General features: G+C 54.1%; 1 protein-coding gene across 1 annotated transcript in view; it reads right to left on the bottom strand.

The window, feature by feature from the left end:
- Tnxb (tenascin XB) overlaps window positions 1–18873 on the bottom strand; it is a 68817-nt gene continuing 49944 nt past the window's right edge. Inside the window, exons 26-48 of the mRNA XM_090356054.1 lie at window positions 16641–16958; window positions 15913–16236; window positions 13697–14014; window positions 12949–13272; window positions 11954–12271; window positions 11040–11363; window positions 9071–9394; window positions 8393–8680; window positions 7787–8065; window positions 6210–6497; window positions 4510–4818; window positions 3890–4225; window positions 3530–3652; window positions 3288–3431; window positions 2771–2890; window positions 2525–2668; window positions 2302–2432; window positions 2082–2214; window positions 1845–1996; window positions 1655–1751; window positions 1404–1565; window positions 1160–1323; window positions 1–290 (exon numbers count right to left, since the gene is read on the bottom strand). Coding sequence (XP_090212180.1) covers window positions 189–290; window positions 1160–1323; window positions 1404–1565; window positions 1655–1751; window positions 1845–1996; window positions 2082–2214; window positions 2302–2432; window positions 2525–2668; window positions 2771–2890; window positions 3288–3431; window positions 3530–3652; window positions 3890–4225; window positions 4510–4818; window positions 6210–6497; window positions 7787–8065; window positions 8393–8680; window positions 9071–9394; window positions 11040–11363; window positions 11954–12271; window positions 12949–13272; window positions 13697–14014; window positions 15913–16236; window positions 16641–16958 — 5222 coding nt within the window. The 3' untranslated portion in view covers window positions 1–188. The remainder of the gene's footprint in view (window positions 291–1159; window positions 1324–1403; window positions 1566–1654; window positions 1752–1844; window positions 1997–2081; window positions 2215–2301; window positions 2433–2524; window positions 2669–2770; window positions 2891–3287; window positions 3432–3529; window positions 3653–3889; window positions 4226–4509; window positions 4819–6209; window positions 6498–7786; window positions 8066–8392; window positions 8681–9070; window positions 9395–11039; window positions 11364–11953; window positions 12272–12948; window positions 13273–13696; window positions 14015–15912; window positions 16237–16640; window positions 16959–18873) is intronic.

The following is an 18873-nucleotide window of genomic DNA, read 5'->3' as shown; positions in this document are numbered from 1 at the left end:
TGCCTCAGTTTTTCCTTTATTGCACCCGTACCAACCCTTCCCCTCCCCCCTGTAAACATGGTGCTGTGAGATTGTGGGCAAAGAAGGCTTTTCAGGACTCTGGGTGGTGAAGGCTCCTGGTTCTTCTCTGCACACAACCCCTCAGTGCTCGGCAGTCACACTGGGGTGCAAGAGAGGAGGGCAGCAGCTTAGCTTCCCCTGGCAGGGGGCTGGTAGCTTCTTGGTCTTAGCTTCATTTCCGTGAAGGGCACTGAGAAGTCGAAGCCCTTCCAGTGGTACCAGCTCACTCCCTGGGAAAAGGGGTTGGCAAGGAAGAGTCATCACCACACATTCGGTCTGCTCCTACCATGCCCACTCGAGTGACGCTCCAAAAATCCACTGAGCTGGGCGCTGGTGGCTCACACCTGTGATCCTACTCAATGCTTCCATACCCCGCTGTAGTGCCACTTCAGAGGCTGAGATCTGGGGAGTGTGGCTCAAAGCAGCTCGGGAAGACTCTTATCTCCACTGAATCCCTCCAAAACAGAAGTAGAGCTATGGCTCAAAGTGGTATAGCCTTAGCCTGGAGCAAAAAGAGCTCAGGGACAGTGCCCAGGCCCTGAGTTCAAGCCTCACAGCTGACTGACATAAATAAATAGACCCACCAACCTGGGCTGGGAGTTTTGTCTAGTGGTAGAATTCTTGTCTAGCATGCATGAAGACCTGGGTTTGATTCCTTGGCACCACATACATAGAAAAGCCAGAAGTGGTGCTCTGGCTCAAGAGGTAGAACACTAGCCTTAAGGGAAGTCCAAGGACAGAGCTCAGGCCCTGAATTCAGTCCCCAGGACTGGCAATATATATATATATATATATATATATATATATATATATATATATATTTATACACACACACACACACACACACATACATAGACATCCATCAACCTTCCTCATCTCAAAACTCTCAGCCACAAAGGGTGAAGGGTTATTCCTCAGCTGGCCTTTGCCACCCAGTAATAAATCCTCTTCTCAAAATTAACTGGCAAGGGTGGCATTATTGTCCTATTCCACAGACGAGGATCTGAACATTTCATTTATCCTGTCACATGACTGAGGTCCAACCCAGACCACAGAACCCCCAACCCCCACAGCTCCGCTGCTTCCCTCTGCTTCTTACCTGGTGGTCCACTACACTCCCGTAGAGCCCATTGAGGTTGGCGTAGTGGCAGTTCCTGTACCACCAGGCTCCTCGGTAGGAGACGGCGCAGGAGATGAGCAGATTGTTGGGGTCACGATCACGGGAGGAAAAGACACTGCCGCTGTGGTAGCTCATGGAGTCGCCTGGCAGGGTTCAGGGAAGACGGGTGAGCACCTCTGCCTGGCTCTGCCCCTCAGCCTTTGTGGTTGGGGACCACTCTCACCTGCAGTGCCATGGTAGCCCTCTAGGTGGAGCCGGTAGTTCTCGGCCGCTGAGTCCACCTGGAAGGAGTCATACTGGGCGAACACAGCCTCCTCCCCAGCACGCAGGTCCACACGCATAGAGTAGTCACCAGACTGTGTCAGGCTGTGTAGGGCTTCATTGCCTGCAGGAGGGAGCAGGCCTTGTCAGGGCACTGCTGTCTACACGATTCCCCAGCTTTTCCTGACTCCCCAATCCCTGTGAGGCACTGACCCAGCCAGAACTCTTCGGAGATGTTCCCGAAACCATGGGCGTACTCTTCCCAGTCCCTCCAGAAGTCTGTCTTTCCATTCATGCGGCGCTGGAACACCTGGGGGAAGGTGGGGCCGGGCATCATCAGCCTTGGGTTCCTGAGGTGGCAGTCCCCTGCCTTGGCTGACATCTGGCCCCCTGTCCCACCTACCAGCCAGCCACCCCCATCAGTCTCCATGTCACAAAACACGTCGAGGGGCCGCTCGCGGTTGCCATTGAGGAAGACTGTGCTGGTCCTCGAGGTGCTGGCCCCATTCTGCATCTCCTCCGCACAGTCCCGGGGGAAAGGGACCCGAAGCCCACCTGGAGAAAAGAGGGTAAGGGGCTGATCTCTGTCTAACCCTCAGGCTCCTGCTGCCTACCCAAGCTCAGGCCCAGCTTCAGGTACCAGTGGTGAAGGAGGTGGACACTGGTGGCGTGAAGCTCTCTCCCCACATGGCCTGGAGCCGTGCATTGTAGAGGGTGGAAGGGTAGAGGCGGAGAAGCCGGTGTGAGGTGACCCCTGCTGGGAGCAGGATCTCCTGTGAACACACATGAAGTCCTTCTCAAGCCCCCACTTGGAGCCCACCCAGGGAGGGGGCCTGGACAGCAGGACAGGGATGGAGCACCTGGATCTGTCCACCAGGTGTGTCAAAGCTGAGCAGGTAGCCTGTGGGTGGAACTTCGGGTTCAGTCCAAGTGAGCAGGGCTGTTCGAGGAGTCACATCCTTGGCCTCCAAATCCTGGGGGGCCTTCAACCCTTGGAAGTGGGGAGACGTAGGAAGAGATATAAAGGTGGGAGGTTCATCTTGGCTTCCCCGTACCCCCTACCACACATTCCCCTGGCAGTACCAGTGGTGAAGGTGATGCTGGCTGGGGAGGTGTAGTTGGGACCCCGGAGGCCACGCACGGTGGCAGTGTAGTTGATGTGGGTGACCAGATCACGCAGTGGGTAGTCCACAGCGCTGCCTGGCGCCGAAGCCTGTAGTGGTGGGGCTGGGGTGGAAAGGAGTGTTAGACGAGGCCTGCTCCGTGCCCTCGCCGGGCCTCCCCAACCTGAGCCAGCGTCCTCTAGAAGGAAGCCCCAGGACTGCTCACCTCCAGGGGACGACACATGAACATTGTATTTATCCACGGGGTTCTGGGGGGGCTTCCAGTGCAGCAGGGCAGACTCCTCCGTCAAGTTCAGTGCACGAAGCTGGGTGGGGCCATCGGGAACTGGGAGGGGGAGCGGGTTCAGAGGGGTCCCTGCCCCTCTCCCTACCATTAACATTTCCAAAGGCCAGCCACTGGCACTTGTTCACAGACATGTGCCTCCCTTTCATTCAGCTCCTATCCAAGCCTTGTCTTTTATTTCTCCCATATTCTTATTGCGCTCTCTCCCCCCCTCTCTCTTTTGTGCCAGTACCCAGACTTAAACTCACTGTCTCTCACTTTTGACCAGCATTTTTGCGGATTTAATTGGAGATGAAGTCTTGGATTTTTCTGCTCAGGGTGGTTTTAAACTTTAACCGTCAGATCTCAGCTTCCTGAGTATTTTACACATAAGCCACTGGTGGCTGGCTGAGCCCTTTACTCCCAGAGTCACTTCCTGCCCCAGGGCCAGCCCTCTCACCTGTGGTGAGGAAGCCTGTGAGAGGCTCGCTCTCCTCAAATCCGCGCACAGAGACCACCGTCACCTCATAGCGAGCGCCGGGGATGAGATCCTGCAGGCTCTGGGACTGGGCCCGGCCATCCACCTGCAGGCTCTGGGGCTCTCCTGAAAGCACAGGGGGAGGAAAGTTGCCTAGGGAAGTCAAGGGCAGCAGAGGGTAGACAGGGAGCAGGAAAAATGAGCACATGGCAAAAGAGTGTCACCTCCGTCTGCCAGCTGGTAAGAAACTTTGAAGCTATCCACTCTGGATAATGGTGGCACCCAGTTGACCTTGGCTGAGGTCTCCCCGATTTCGCTGAATTGGAGGTCACGGGGGCTCTCCAAAACTGGGGATGAAAGCAAAAGATAATAGTGAGGGAGGGTAAGGGAGTTTCCTGTCCTGTCTGTCTTGGCCTCCTGGCTCCAGAAGGGCCTGCCACCTTCTTGCCCTAAGCCCTAGAAATAGAAGTCTCTAGACCATCATGGCCTTTGACTCAGCAACCCTCTGTCTGAAGCAGATCCCACATCACAATCCCCCGCAGTCTCCCTTTGGTGTCTCGCCTGTGCCCACCCTGGAGCCTTACCCGGGCTGAGGGTCCGGGCGGTGCCCTGGATGCTGTCCGCCTTGTGAGGCCCGCGCAGGCCATAGAGAGTGAGACTATACAGGGTCCCCGGACGCAGGTCCCGGAGTATGGCTGTGCGCCGTGTCCCAGGGACCATCAGCTCCCGCTGTAGCAGAGGACGTGGATGCGGCTCCAGGGTGCTGGTGGATGGGACCCCAAAACGGAGCAGGAAGGAATCAAAGGCCCCAAGTGGAGCCTCCCAGTTGAGCCGCAGAGAGCTGGTGGTCACATCAGTCACCGACAGGCGCGAGAGGCGGGGCCCAGGGTCCCCTGGCATCTGACCTGCGGGAGCTGATCCTGCAAGTTGGGAGTGAAGAGAAGTGAGTTACGTGCCACCAGCAAAGTGGTCGGAGCCGTCAGGCCAGGTTCCTTCCACCACCCCACCCTGGCCCAGGTGCTACCAGCAAAGCAGAGCCAGTGAGGGCCTGGGCGTATTGGGGGGGCAGAGGCTGGGGCTGCAGAGGCAGGTGCCCCTCCCCCTCCTGGCAGCCACCTTAGGGTCTCTGCCTTTGACTGCCATTCCCAGGTCCCCTCCTTCATCCTTCTTAGCCCAGATTAGGACAAGATGGGCCTGATGGTACCTGTGGTGCCCTCAGCAGAGATGGGCCCCTGGCGCTTCCCTTCATGCAGGCCATAGAGGAAGAACTTGTAGGAGGTGCTGGGCTCCAGGCCTGAGATGAGGACCTTGTTCTGGTCACCGTCCACAAGTAAGGCCTGGGTCTGCCTGTCTGTGTCCTGATACTGGACCACGAAGGAGTCAAACGGGCCCTGGGTCACATTCCATTCGAGGCGCATGGAGTCTGGGGTTGTTTCAGTCACCGACAGCAGCCCCAGCCGGGGCATTTCACTGGGCTCAGAGGCTCTGGGGGTTGGTGTGGCCTCTTCTGGGGCTGTGTAAGAGAAGTGGGGGGACATTAGCTAGGGGCATTATAAGGCTGTCCTGCTATCCTGTCACTGTACCTGATGGCTCTTGGCCTGGCAGCATAGTAGAGAGGAGAGGAACCAGGGCTCTTCTAGGACCTTCTGGCTCTGTAATCTGCTACATCACTGCTTTATTTATTTATTTATTTATTTTGCCAGTCCTGGGTTTGAGCTCAGAGTCTGAGCACTGTCCTTGGACTTTCTCAAAGCTAGAGCTCTATCATTTGAGCCTCAGAACCACTTCTGGCTTTTTTCTATATATGTGGTACCGAAGAATCGAACCCGGGTCTTCATGCATGCTAGGCAAGCACTCTACCACTAGGCCAAACTCCTGGCCCCACTGCTTTATTTTTTCTTTTTTTTTTCTAGCATGGGGCTTAAACTCAAGACCTGGGCACTGTTTCCAAGCTTTTTCACTCAAGGCTAGCATTCTACCACTTAGGGCCACAGCACCACTTCCAGTTTTCTAGTAGTTAATTAGAGCTAAGAGTCTTTCCTGTCCAGATTTCCTGGGCTAACTTTGAATAGTGATCCTCAGATCCCAGCCTCCTGAGTAGCCAGGATTACAGGCGTGAGCCACTGGGGCCTGGCTACATCATGGCTTTGTTGTTGCCTCCTGCAGCCCTGGAGCCTCTCTGAGCCCAACACTGAGGATTGTCTCCTGCTTGCAAAACTGCTGTGGCCCTGTTACTTCCTCCTGGCTCTTTGCTCTTGGAGTGGCTGGATCGAGTACTTGCTTCCCTTCCATGGGAAGCCATGGAGCCTTGTGTCCAGAGGTCCTTGCTCCACCCTGCAATACCTGTGTGCCTGGCTTGGCACATGCTGGCCTAGGAGATAGTGTTCCTTCTGAGAGTAGCTGTGTAACTGGTAAACGAGCCTGGCAAGTCACCTCCGCCCTTGAGGGGCCTGTGCATCCTTGGCCTGGAAGAGCTGAGGCAGGCATTGGTGGCCTCTGGAAGAGAAGCTGCCACTTCCATTGGCTTCCATTTCCGCCCCTTGTGTTTTCCAGTGATTTTCCATTTGAGAAAATGGCCCTGAGTCATCGTGGCAAGGTTGCCCTATCTGGGCAAGGCCACAATGCTAGGAAGTGGAACTGCTCCAGCGGGACAGTGAGGGGGGGAGCTCCATGATAGGGTCTAGGAGGGTGGGCTCAGGAGCGACTGCGGCCAGGGCCCTTCCTTCCTGCCTTTCCTGATTCTGTGATTGTGATGGGCAGCCTGGGCTGGCAGCAAACTCTTCCTTTTCCCAGGCCCTGGAAGGGGCTCCTTCCCTGCCCACACCTGACAGGCTCTTTTTCAGCTCAAAGGCATAAGGAAGCCCCCTGGGCCCTGTTCGCTAGCATCAAGCAAGCCAGCCTCACCTGTTATTCCCAGGGCAGAGACAGGACCCAGGCGCTTCCCTCCAGAGAGCCCATAGAGCAGAAACTTGTATTTCCTGCCAGGCTCCAGGCCTTCTAAGGTGACCTCCCGCTGCTCTGCAGTTACAGGCACTGCCTGAGGCTGACCGTCCTTGTCCTTGTACTGGATCAGGAAGGAGTCAAAGACGCCCTGGGCCACCGTCCATGAGAGCCGCAGAGAGTCTGAAGTCTCCTCTGTCACCACCAGTTCCCCCAGGCGGGGTAGGGGCTGAGGCGTCTTCTCCAGGGGAGCTGTGGAGAGGACACAATACAGACACAAAAGGTCTCCTGTGGGAGAGGGGGAGCAGGGGCACACAAAGGAGCTTGATTTCCTCTGGGCAGGATTGTGGTTAAGAGCTGAAAGAATCCCAAAGGGTATTTGGGTTGTGAGAGAGATACCCCGCAAACAGGAGAGCTGGGGTGACAAGGTAGTCTAGCTCTGCACAGCCTCTTACAATTGCCATTAGCCTAGACTATCCTCTCCTCTAATTCTCCAGGACTGAGCTGACATCACTGGACCAGGGCAGCAAGAACTGGGTAGCAGGGAGAAGCCAGAGGCAGAGTTGGGGGTTTAAAAAGTTGTGCAGAAGTCACTAGCTTGTATGGGAGTAACTTTTATTTTTGCTAGTCCCAGGGCTAGACCTCAGGGCCTGACCACTGCCCTTGGGCTTTCTCAAGGCTAGAGCTCTACAACTTGGGCCCCAGCACCACTTCTGGATTTTTCTATGTATGTGGCATCGAGGAATCAAACCTGGGTCTTCATGCTAGCACTCTACCATGTGGCCAAATTCCCCGCCCCTGGGGGTAACTTTTGATAGATGGTGTTCGGAAAAGCCTGGATATATTCCCCAAGTGAGGGGTGAGGGAGCAATTATGGAGTCTGAGAGCCCCAGGCCCTGACTGCCCAGGGTGACTCATGGTCCTGGGGGGTGGGGGAGAAGGGTCAGTGACCCACTCCACCCACTGGGGGGGCTGAGTCATGAGCATAAGAACACTAGATATTTCCATAGTCTTTCTGCAGCCAAGCCATCTCTTAAGTTCCACCTCTTGCCTCAGGGTTGAGATGGTAGGAGGAAGATGGGCAAACTGAGTTAGAGAAGGAATTATTTATCACCACCCAGCAGGTGAGGAAGCTGAGATGTGTCTGTAACTGGTGAGGACTAGCTCTGTAGGTTTCCACACAGATCAGCTTAGTTTAGAGCCTGGACTCTGACTCTTTTGTGTATACAAACTGTTTGGTGCTGGGTGTTGGTGGCTCGTGCGTGTAATCTTGGCTACTCAGGAGACTGAAACCTGAGGATCATGGTTTAAAACCATGTGGGAAGGAAAGCCCATGAAACTCTGACCTTTAACTAGCCACTAACTGTCAGAGGTAGAGCTGTGGCTCAAGTCATACAGAGCTAGCCTTGAGTAAAAAAGATAGGGGACAGTGCCCACAGATCCCAGGCTATGAGTTCAAGCCCCAGTACCAGCAATCAGTTAAAAATAAATAAATAAATAAGAATCTTGGAAAGGTAGTGACAAGGAGGGCTGGGGTTCACCTGTAGTGTCTTCTGCAGAGATGGGACCCAGACGCTTCCCGCCTGCCAGGCCATAAAGCAGGAACTTGTATTTCCTATTTGGCTTCAGACTGGGGATGGTGACTTTCCGCTGGTCTGCTCCCACTGGCACCACCTGGGGCTGCCCATCCCTGTCCTTGTATTGGACCAGAAAGGAGTCAAATTCACCCTCAGGGACTGTCCAGAAGAGGTCTACAGAGTCTGTGGTCACATCTGTCACAGCCAGCTCCCCCAGGCGGGGAGAAGGTTTTGTGCCTGGAACTGGAGAGAGATGTATGCATGAAGAATGACAGAAATGATGACCTCACAGACCAGGGAGATCCTGGGCTCTCTTGGGAGGGGGGGAGGTGACTGGGCTAGGAGTAGGTGCAGAAGATCCAGCAAGTGTCCCCTGGACACTTCTCTAGGGAAGAATAAGGAGGGTAAGGAAAACTCAGTATTTAAACTTCAGGGGATCAGGAAAATAAATGGCTCACACCGTCCTTTGATCTGGAGTGGGGGACAGAAATGTGAAATTACAACAGTTGTCACAGGGGGCAAAGGCTGGCCAGGAGCTCCAGGGCCATGGGGGGCTAGATCCCCACTTACTGGTCTTCGCCTCCACAGAAATGGGGCCACGGCGCTTCCCATTCTGGAGTCCAAAGAGCAGGAACTTGTACTTTCGGGCCGGGGCCAAACCAGAGATGGTGGCCTCATGCAGGTCTCTGCTCACCGGCACTGCCTGTGGCTGCCCTTGTGAATCCTTGTACTGAACCAGAAAGGAATCGAAGAGGCCCTGGGCCACAGTCCAAGACAGGCCCACAGTGTCAGAGGTCACATTGTTCACAGCCAATTCCCCAAGGCGGGGCTCCACTGGGGGCTGTGTGGGCAAGGAGGCTGAAAGAGAGCAGAGGATGCTGAAGTACAGCCGGACCTGCTCAGGGAAGGCGGACTCCCACCTCCACCCCATTCGCATTTAACGACCATTTATAAAGCCTTCTGAGCTATAGGCATTCCTGTAGGCACCTCAAGTATGGAAAATACATGTAAAACCTCAGCAACTGAGGTTTTACAGCAGTGGAAGAAAAAAAGTCAGTGTAAATGGGATAGAGACAGCTATCCTTCTGACTGCAAGAATCCTCTTTCCATTGAAACATTAGCTACATCATTAGCAAAATCTGGAAAAATAGAAGCTTTGGGCAAGCTTTGAGTGAGAGGTGCTGACACCTAGATAAAGACAAGCTTCAGTAGAGGGAACCACGGAGGAAGGAGCCTCCCTTCACTCACTAGTCACTCCCACAGTGGACACGGGGCCCACGCGCTGGCCCTGGTGGATTCCGTACAGGTGCATCTTGTACTTGCGCCCAGGCTCCAGGTTCTCCACGGTGGCCTCCCTCTCCTGGCCTCCAACACGCACCACCTGGGGCCGCCCATCACTGTCCTTGTACTGAACAGTGAAGGAATCAAAGTGGCCCTGGGGGACTGTCCAGGAGAGGCTCAGGGAGTCTGGAGAGGATCCTGTCACTGTCAGCTCCCCCAGGAATGGCTCCTCAGGGGGCTCTGGTGCCTCTGTGCTGGGTTCTGTGGGGCTGGGGCTCTCCTCCTCTGAAGCTGAGAAGGAGAGACAGAGAGGGTGAGCCAGGGACCTCAGGAGATGTTCTAGGACTTGAAAGGACAGACAAGCTGTGCCTGAGGGTTCTTCAGAGGAACACAGAGAATCCCACCCTGGAGACCCAAGGGTCCTGTTCAACTGACATCTGACCAACACGTCCCAGGTCAGCTCCTAGGTCAGCCAGAGGGAAATCATACAGCCACCAGCACAGCTAAGGCCCCAATGGCCCCTTCCTACCCAGAGGACCACACAGGTCAACCTAAGGGGAAGGAGCAAGCAGGCCTGTGGGTGCTGACCAATGCCCAGCCACTAGTGCTGACTCACTGGTCACCACAGAGCAACAGGATGCATCTTCCAGAAAGTTCCATGCTAGGATTCATCTACACACCTGTCACCCCAATGGCAGACACGGGGCCCACGCGCTGGCCACTGTGGAAGCCATACAGGTTCATCTTGTACTTGTGGTCTGGCTCCAGGCCTGAGATGGTGACCTGGTCCTCATGTCCTGGCACCCTCACCACCTTGGGCTGCCCGTCCCCATTCTTGTACTGGACCAAGAAATGGTCAAACTGTCCCTCAGGGACCGTCCAGGATAGACTCAGGGAGTCCAGGGTGGCATCTGTCACTGTCAGCTCCCCCAGGCGTGGCTTGAGGAGAGGCTCAGGGGTTGTGGTGGGCACTGCTTGGGTGGTCACAGCTTGGTCCTCTGGAGATGGACAAACACAAAAACACAGGGACAGGTGAGTCTCCTCCATTCTCAGTTCAGCACATACAGGAACATTTGCAAAAAAAAAGGCAACCCTGAAGAGAAGGGTGATGCTGGCCACTGGGGTGTCACATGTCTCTTCAGCTCCACTCATTCATTCATTCATTCATTGGTTGGTTGTGGAGTTTGAACTCTGGGCCTGAACACTGTCCCTGAGCTCTTCAGCTCAACACTGGCACTTTACCACCTAAGCCACAGCATCACTACCTGTTTACTGGTGGTTAATTGGAGATAGGAGTCACAAGGACTCTCCTGCCAAGCCTGGCTTTGAACTGTGAGCCTCAGATCTCAGTCTCTTGACTAGCTAGAATTACAGGCAGGAGTCACCAGTGCTCAGCTCCTTTGGCTCCTTTCTTGTCATCTTCCTGGTGACTTTTTAGACTTGCCCTACAGAACTCCATCAGCTTATTACAGGTGAGAGGCCCAAGGGCTTTGCTGGGACAACTGGCACTCAACTCCACAGTGCCCAAGAACTATTTGTGGAATGAACAAATCAACCCCCCAAATGCTGCCAATCTAGCACCTTCCTTCTTCCCTCATGAGCCCAGAACTCCACAAACACTCAGCCTCTGGAAGGAGTCAGGGAGGCCAGCAAAACACTGGGCCACAGATTCCAAGACAGGATCCCATGGCTCTGTGGTGGGAGCTTTGCTACACAGGGCCCACCCACATGGCAGCAGCACTGGATCCCAGGACCCTGTCAGGAATGCAGAGTTCCAGGCTCCAGCCAATACCGCTGGGTCTGAACCCCCTTGTCAGCACCCCCCTCAGGCATGTGGAAGTGCACAGGCAGCACTGCTGACACCACCACTGTTTCCCTGAAGCAGCTAGGAAGGGAACAACTTCTTCCTGCCTGACCACAGCTGGCATTCACTCACCAGTTGTTCCGATGGTGGACACGGGGCCCACCCGCTGCCCCTGGTGGATTCCATACAGGTGCACCTTGTACTTGCGCCCAGGCTCCAGGTTCTCCACGGTGGCCTCCCTCTCCTGGCCTCCAACACGCACCACCTGGGGCCGCCCATCACTGTCCTTGTACTGGACAGTGAAGGAGTCAAAGTGGCCCTGGGGGACTGTCCAGGAGAGGCTCAGGGAGGCTGGAGAGGATCCTGTCACTGTCAGCTCCCCGAGGAGTGGCTCCTTGGGGGACTCTGGTGCTTCTGTGCTGCGTTCTGTGGGGCTGGGGCTCTCCTCCTCTGTAGCTGAGAAGGAGAGACAGAGAGGGTGAGCAGAGGCCTTGGAGTCTTAGGGTGGAGAAGCCATGGATAGAGGAATCCACTGGTCAGTTCAGAAAAGCCTATCCTTGGGACCAGTGGTCCTGATCAGCTGACCTGTGACAAACATATCCAAGCTTCCAAGTGAGCTTGGAGGAACCAGGATAGCCACCAGCACAGCACAGACACGAATGGTCCCTTCTGGCCCAGGAGGACCCGATGTCAATCCAAGAGGAAGGCACACAGGGCCACAGCTGCAGGCAGGGCTATGAGTGCTAACCAGTGCCCAGATACCAGTGCCTGCTCCCCTGTCACTAAAGAGCAGGAGACCTGGCCGGGAGTGTGGCCTAGCGATAGAGTGCTTGCCTAGCACTCATGAAGCATTGAGTTCAATTCCTTGGTACTACATACATAAAAAAAAGTCAGAAGGAGTACAGTGGCTCTAGTGCCAAAGTGTTAGCTTTGGGAAAGCTCAAGGACAGTGGCTAGCCTCTCAGTTCAAGCCCCAACACTGGCAAAGAAAAAAAAAAAGATAGCTCTTCTAGAAAGTTCTACCGTAGGACTCCATCTCCACTCACCTGTCACCCCAGTGGCAGACACGGGGCCCATGCGCTGGCCACTGTGGAAGCCATACAGGTTCATCTTGTACTTGTGATCTGGCTCCAGGCCTGAGATGGTGACCTGGTCCTCATGCCCTGGTACCCTCACCACCTTGGGCTGCCCGTCCCCATTCATGTACTGGACCAGGAAGTGGTCAAACTGTCCCTCAGGGACCGTCCAGGACAGACTCAGGGAGTCCAGGGTGGCATCTGTCACTGTCAGCTCCCCCAGGCGTGGCTTGAGGAGAGGCTCAGGGGTTGTGGTGGGCACTGCTTGGGTGGTCACAGCTTGGTCCTCTGGAGATGGACAAACACATAAACACAGGGACGGGGGAATCTCAGTTCTGCACATACAGGATGTCTTTACAAAAAGACAACCCTGAAGAGAAGGAGGATGCTGGCCACTGGGCTGTCACACTCCCCTCCAGCTACTTCCTTGTCACCTTCCTGGCACCTTTTTGGGCCTCTATCTTCCTTCTCTACATAAATTCAGCTGCTTACTACAGGCTGAGACAATGGCCAGTCTACCTCACAGTGACCACATGTGGACAAGGGGGTATTTGTGAAATGAACAAATCAACCCCAAAAAGCTGTTCCCCAAATACTGCCCATCCAGCACCTTCCCTCTTCCCTCATGGGCCCAGAACTCCACACACACTCAGCCTCTGGAAGGAGTCAGGGAGGCCAGCAAAACACTGGGCCACAGATTCCAAGACAGAATCCCATGGCTCTGTGGTGGGAGCTTTGCTACACAGGGCTCACCCACATGGCAGCAGCACTGGATCCCAGGACCTTGTCAGGAATGGAGAGTTCCAGGCTCCAGCCAATACCGCTGGGTCTGAACCCCCTTGTCAGCACCCCCCTCAGGCATGTGGAAGTGCACAGGCAGCACTGCTGACACCACCATTGTTTCCCTGAAGCAGCTAGGAAGGGAACAACTTCTTCCTGCCTGACCACAGCTGGCATTCACTCACCAGTTGTTCCGATGGTGGACACGGGGCCCACGCGCTGCCCCTGGTGGATTCCGTACAGGTGCATCTTGTACTTGCGCCCAGGCTCCAGGTTCTCCATGGTGGCCTCCCTCTCCTGGCCTCCCACACGCACCACCTGGGGCCGCCCATCACTGTCCTTGTACTGGACAGTGAAGGAGTCAAAGTGGCCCTGGGGGACTGTCCAGGAGAGGCTCAGGGAGTCTGGAGAGGATCCTGTCACTGTCAGCTCCCCCAGGAGTGGTTCCTCGGGAGGCTCTGGTGCCTCTGTGCTGGGTTCTGTGGGGCTGGGGCTCTCTTCCTCTGCAGCTAAAAAAGGGAAACAGAAAGCATGAGGCAGGAGCTCCAGTGATATCTGCTCTTGGGAGAAGGCCGGAAATGCCATGACCAGGGTAATCCTGGGGTTAGTTCGTAGAAACCCATAGTTAGCAGCTAGGTGGCCCTGGTCACCTGACATCTATCCAACATGTCCAATCATGCACGTCAGTTGGGAATAATCTGGAGAATCATTAGCACAGTAAAGGCCCCTGCCACCCTGCCCCTTGCCTGGGGTTCACAGAGGTAAAACCGGTGGAATGAGCATAACAGTTATAAATAGCCTCATCACTCTAGAAGGCCTGTGGGTATAGACCAATCCCTGTCCTCTTTTTCCTAGTCACTTGTTACCAGAGAGCTTAAGGTCTACTTCCCACTCCGAGCAGCTCTCCTTCTTGGGTTCCTACCATCCACTCACCTGTCACCCCAATGGCAGACACAGGTCCCATGCGCTGGCCATTGTGGAAGCCATACAGGTTCATCTTGTACTTGTGGTCTGGCTCCAGGCCTGAGATGGTGATCTGGTCCTCATGCCCCGATACCCTCACCACCTCCAGTTTCCTGTCCCTGTTCCTGTACTGGACCAGGAAGTGGTCAAACTGTCCCTCGGGGACCGTCCAGGACAGGCTCAGAGAGTCCGACGTGGCATCTGTCACTGTCAGCTCCCCCAGGTGTGGCTTGAGGGGAGGCTCATGGGTTGTGGTGGGCATTGCTTGGGTGGTCACAGCTTGGTCCTCTGGAGATGGACAGACACAGACAGAGGACAGGTGAAGTTTCCTCCATCCTCAGATTAGTTTGTAAAGGAATGTTCATAAATTTCAACCACATAAGAACAGGGTGATGTTGGCCATATCCTTTTTATTACTTGTCATGTCCTTTCACCTACCCAGTCAGGTCACTTGTCCTTTCACTTGCATCCTCCCCTCCCAAGCACTCCCTCCTGGCTGCTGTACTAGGTCTCTTGCCATCTTCTTGTTCACTTGGCTCAGGTCTTTGTTCCCACAGAGGCACAGAACACCTGTCCCATGACAGAAACTACACCCTCCATTCTCCCCACTGCTATCACAGTGTACGTCAGCCTTCTCCTAAATTCCTCCTTTCTACCCCACTCCTATCCTCTCCACTCAGGACTAGAGAAGGCCTCCAAATTCCCTCAACATCCACACGCGGGCCGGGTGCCTGCAGGTTCACACTACCCTCCCTCCCAGCCCGAAGTGTGATACCCATTCTATGCCAGCATGGAGCTAATCATTCCTGAGCTTCCTGAACAGCTCCTACCTCTCCACTGACCTCTCAAGAGCTCTTGTGCCTCAGAGGTTGTGTTTCTGGCATGTGTGCGGTACAGCCTCTGAAAGACTGACCTGACATACTCTCTCTAAAACTTTCACGAATATTGCTTGCTGGACCTCGGGTGGCGGTGCCCTAATACACTTGAGCATCTTCACTTGGATCTCCCTTCGTCATCCCAGTTGGGACCCAGGCTTCCTGAGCTTTGACACCTGTGACTTTCCTAGGCCTCCACTGGATCAGAGCTGGCTTGGCACTAGTGCCAATTCCTCTTGTCCAGTTGAGCATAGACTATTTTAATAGAATGTTGTTTGAGACAAGGCTGTCACCACGCTGGATCAAGATAAAAACAACGCCAGCTTGGAATTGTGTCTCCACACAGACAAAATGACTCAGCTAAAATGCATAGTGGATGGTTCATCATAAACAGTAACTTTGGCCTCACTCAGTACTTCTCACAGGTAAGTCAAAGTAGTCTCCAGAAACAGAGTTGAGAGAGTTGAGTTCTCTTCCCTTTTTATTTTGTATTTTTTGGCCAGTCCTGGGGCTTGAACTCAGGATCTGGACACTGTCCCTGAGCTTCTTTTATCTCGAGGCTAGCACTCTACCACTTGAGCTACAGTGACACTTCTGGCCTTTTCTGCTTATGTGGTACTGAGGAACAGAACCCAGTGCTAGGCAAGCACTCTACCACTAACCACACTCTCAGCCCCTGAGCCCTCTTCCCAAGAGTACCTATTTAGACAGAGCCCAATTCCACTTTCTGACCCCTACTTCAAATCACCTAACACACCAAATTTTAAACAATTTCTCTATCATCTTACAATCATTCCACATATAGTCCTGTACTGTGGAAAGCATAAAATCTATCAGCTTATTACAGGTGAGAGGCCCAAGGGCTTTGCTGGGACAACTGGCACTCAATTCCACAGTGCCCAAGAACTATTTGTGGAATGAACAAATCAACTCCCCAAATGCTGCCCATCCAGCACCTTCCTTCTTCCCTCATGAGCCCAGAACTCCACACACACTCAGCCTCTGGAAGGAGTCAGGGAGGCCAGCAAAACACTGGGCCACAGATTCCAAGACAGGATCCCATGGCTCTGTGGTGGGAGCTTTGCTACACAGGGCCCACCCACATGGCAGCAGCACTGGATCCCAGGACCTTGTCGGGAATGCAGAGTTCCAGGCTCCAGCCAATACCGCTGGGTCTGAACCCCCTTGTCAGCACCCCCCTCAGGCATGTGGAAGTGCACAGGCAGCACTGCTGACACCACCACTGTTTCCCTGAAGCAGCTAGGAAGGGAACAACTTCTTCCTGCCTGACCACAGCTGGCATTCACTCACCAGTTGTTCCGATGGTGGACACAGGGCCCACGCGCTGCCCCTGGTGGATTCCGTACAGGTGCATCTTGTACTTGCGCCCAGGCTCCAGGTTCTCCACGGTGGCCTCCCTCTCCTGGCCTCCAACACGCACCACCTGGGGCCGCCCATCACTGTCCTTGTACTGGACAGTGAAGGAGTCAAAGTGGCCCTGGGGGACTGTCCAGGAGAGGCTCAGGGAGTCTGGAGAGGATCCTGTCACTGTCAGCTCCCCCAGGAGTGGTTCCTCGGGAGGCTCTGGTGCCTCTGTGCTGGGTTCTGTGGGGCTGGGGCTCTCCTCCTCTGTAGCTGAGAAGGAGAGACAGAAAGAGGGAGGCAGGAGCTCCAGTGATTTCTTCCTCTTGGGGGAAAGACACAGAAGCCATGGCCACACTTGTGCTAAGAGCCACATAAGGAAGAAGCCCCCTGAGGAATGGGTGTTCCTGTTCAGTGGACATCTGACAGACACCCAACTTCCAGGTCAGCTCTGAGGAACCCACCCAACCACCAGCACAGAAAAGTCCCCCATAGACTCTCCCTGTCCAGCCTCTCCTTGTTCAAGCCCAAGAGTAGTCATACGGATGCCACAGCCCCACCATCAAGCAAGCTGTGGAGGTTATCAGTTCCCAGTCACCATCACCTGTTCAGCTTTTGTCATCAAGTAATAAGGTTTCCCTCTTACTCGTCATGTCCCAGCACTATCATCCACTCACCCGTCACCCCAATGGCAGACACGGGGCCCATGCGCTGGCCACTGTGGAAGCCATACAGGTTCATCTTGTACTTGTGGTCTGGCTCCAGGCCTGAGATGGTGATCTGGTCCTCATGTCCTGGCACCCTCACCACCTTGGGCTGCCCGTCCCCATTCTTGTACTGCACCAGGAAGTGGTCAAACTGTCCCTCGGGGACCGTCCAGGATAGACTCAGAGAGTCCGGGGTGGCATCTGTCACTGTCAGCTCCCCCAGGCGTGGCTTGAGGAGAGGCTCAGGGGTTGTGGTGGGCACTGCTTGGGTGGTCACAGCTTGGTCCTCTGGAGATGGACAAACACATAAACACAGGGATGGGTGAGTCTCCTCCATTCTCAGTTCTGCACATACAGGATGTCTTTACAAAAAGACAACCCTGAAGATGAATACGATGCTGGCCACTGGGCTGTCACACTTCCCTTCAGCTATTTCCTTGTCGCCTTCCTGGCACCTTACCTCTCTACTTGCCTTCCATCTCCCAACCCCAGATCACTTCTTTGCCTCTTTCCACTACCCTTATTTTTTGCCAGCCCTGGGCCTTGAAATCAGGACCTAAACACTCTCCTTGGGCTTTCTTAATGCTAAAGCTCTACCACTTGAGCCACAGCACCACTTCTGGCTTTTTCTATGTATGTGGTAACCAAGGAATTGAACCTGGGTCTTTGTGCATGTAGGCAGGCTCTCTACCACTAGGCCAAACTCCGGGCCCTACCCTCATTTTTTTTTTTGCCACTGCCACTGCATGTCCTTGCACTGGGTGTCCTTGCCACCTCCTGTTCATTTGACTGAAATCTCTGTTCCTAAGTAGGCTCAGAACACCAGTCCCTGTGTAAGAAGTTGAACCTTCCCCTTTCCCAGCTGACACCATCTTCACCACGTATCCTAGCCTTTTCTTACCACCTCTCCACCTCCTATCTCCTCCACCTTTAGGACCCCAGTGTGGGCCTCTATGTCCTCTTCAGACTCATATCCCCTCCCCCCACCCAGTCCAGGTTCCCATGGCCACTGAGCTTTACACATTCAAGCACTTCATGTATTCCTACAAGGAATCACTGTGGACTGGATCTAGAAGACCACTATCCTCACTGCTGAGAGCTCTCAGGTGTCCATCTCTACCTGTACTGGAAGGCCTTCCTGCGCCTCAGAGGACATCATACTAGATTCTCTCAGTTCCTCTGTGTCTCGTGCTGTTCCTATCCTCCTGTGCTTTGCACCAGCTGAGATGCTGACCTGATACACTCTTTCTAAAGCTGTCACTAAGCTAATGCATGTCAGATCTCAGATTCAGCCGTCCTGGGGAGCATGCACAGGGTGACTCCGCTTCCTATTTTCCTGTCTTTGCTATCACAAACTCATTCCGGATGCTATGCTTGCTGGTTGATAATCTGTTTTCTCATAACTGTGAGCTCCACTGATCAGGAACATGGCCGTCTGCCATAGTCAAGGTTTCCTCATTAGACAGTGCCGATATCCTAGCACCAACATCGTCACTGGTATGTTCTGATATAGTTCAGTCATAATTTTGAAAATATCCTAGGTATGCGTTTTCTGAGTGTGTCGGCAAACCATATATGAGTATCTTCCCTCTTCTCTTGTGGACTCCAGTTGATTCCACAGAGTCAGATTCTCTTGTGAGGGATCAGGGAACAGAGCAAAATGTTGCTTCTAGGACAGGGCTCTATTCCTTTGTGGCAAGCTTTACTACCCAAAGGCTGATCACCAGCATAGTCAGCGTTGCAATTTCTACCTTGGATATGGAGTGTCCTCCAAAACTCCATATGTTGCATGATTGGTCCCCTGGAAGCCATATTAGGAGGCGGGTGAACCTTTAAGAGGCAGAGTCTGGTGAGAGATCCTTAGGTCATTGGGGCGGTGTGCCCTTCAAGGGGACAGTGGGAAGGAACACGTGCCTACTTCTTTTTCTTTTTCTACTTCCTGGCAGTGAGGTGGGTGGTTTTATTCCACTATGCTTCCCTCCCATGATATTCTGCCTCCCAGCGGCAGGCCTAAGAGCAGCAGAGCCAATAAGCATGGCCTGGACCCTCCAAATTAATTATCTCAGGCGTTTCTTTTTGTGGTAAGGAAAAGCAAACAAACATAAGAATGTACAATATCAAGCTCCAGCCAATAGGGCTGGATCTGAGTCTGCTTTTTAGCAAGATCTGCTGGCATGTGGAAGTGTACAGGCCACACTGTAGC

The sequence above is a fragment of the Megascapheus bottae genome, chromosome 22 (genome assembly GCF_031878675.1).
Source record: "Megascapheus bottae isolate mThoBot1 chromosome 22, mThoBot2.hap1, whole genome shotgun sequence".
In the NCBI taxonomy this organism is placed as follows: Eukaryota; Metazoa; Chordata; class Mammalia; order Rodentia; family Geomyidae; genus Megascapheus; species Megascapheus bottae.
Note: the sequence above shows the minus strand (reverse complement) of the source record. Positions and strands in the feature narration are given on the sequence as shown.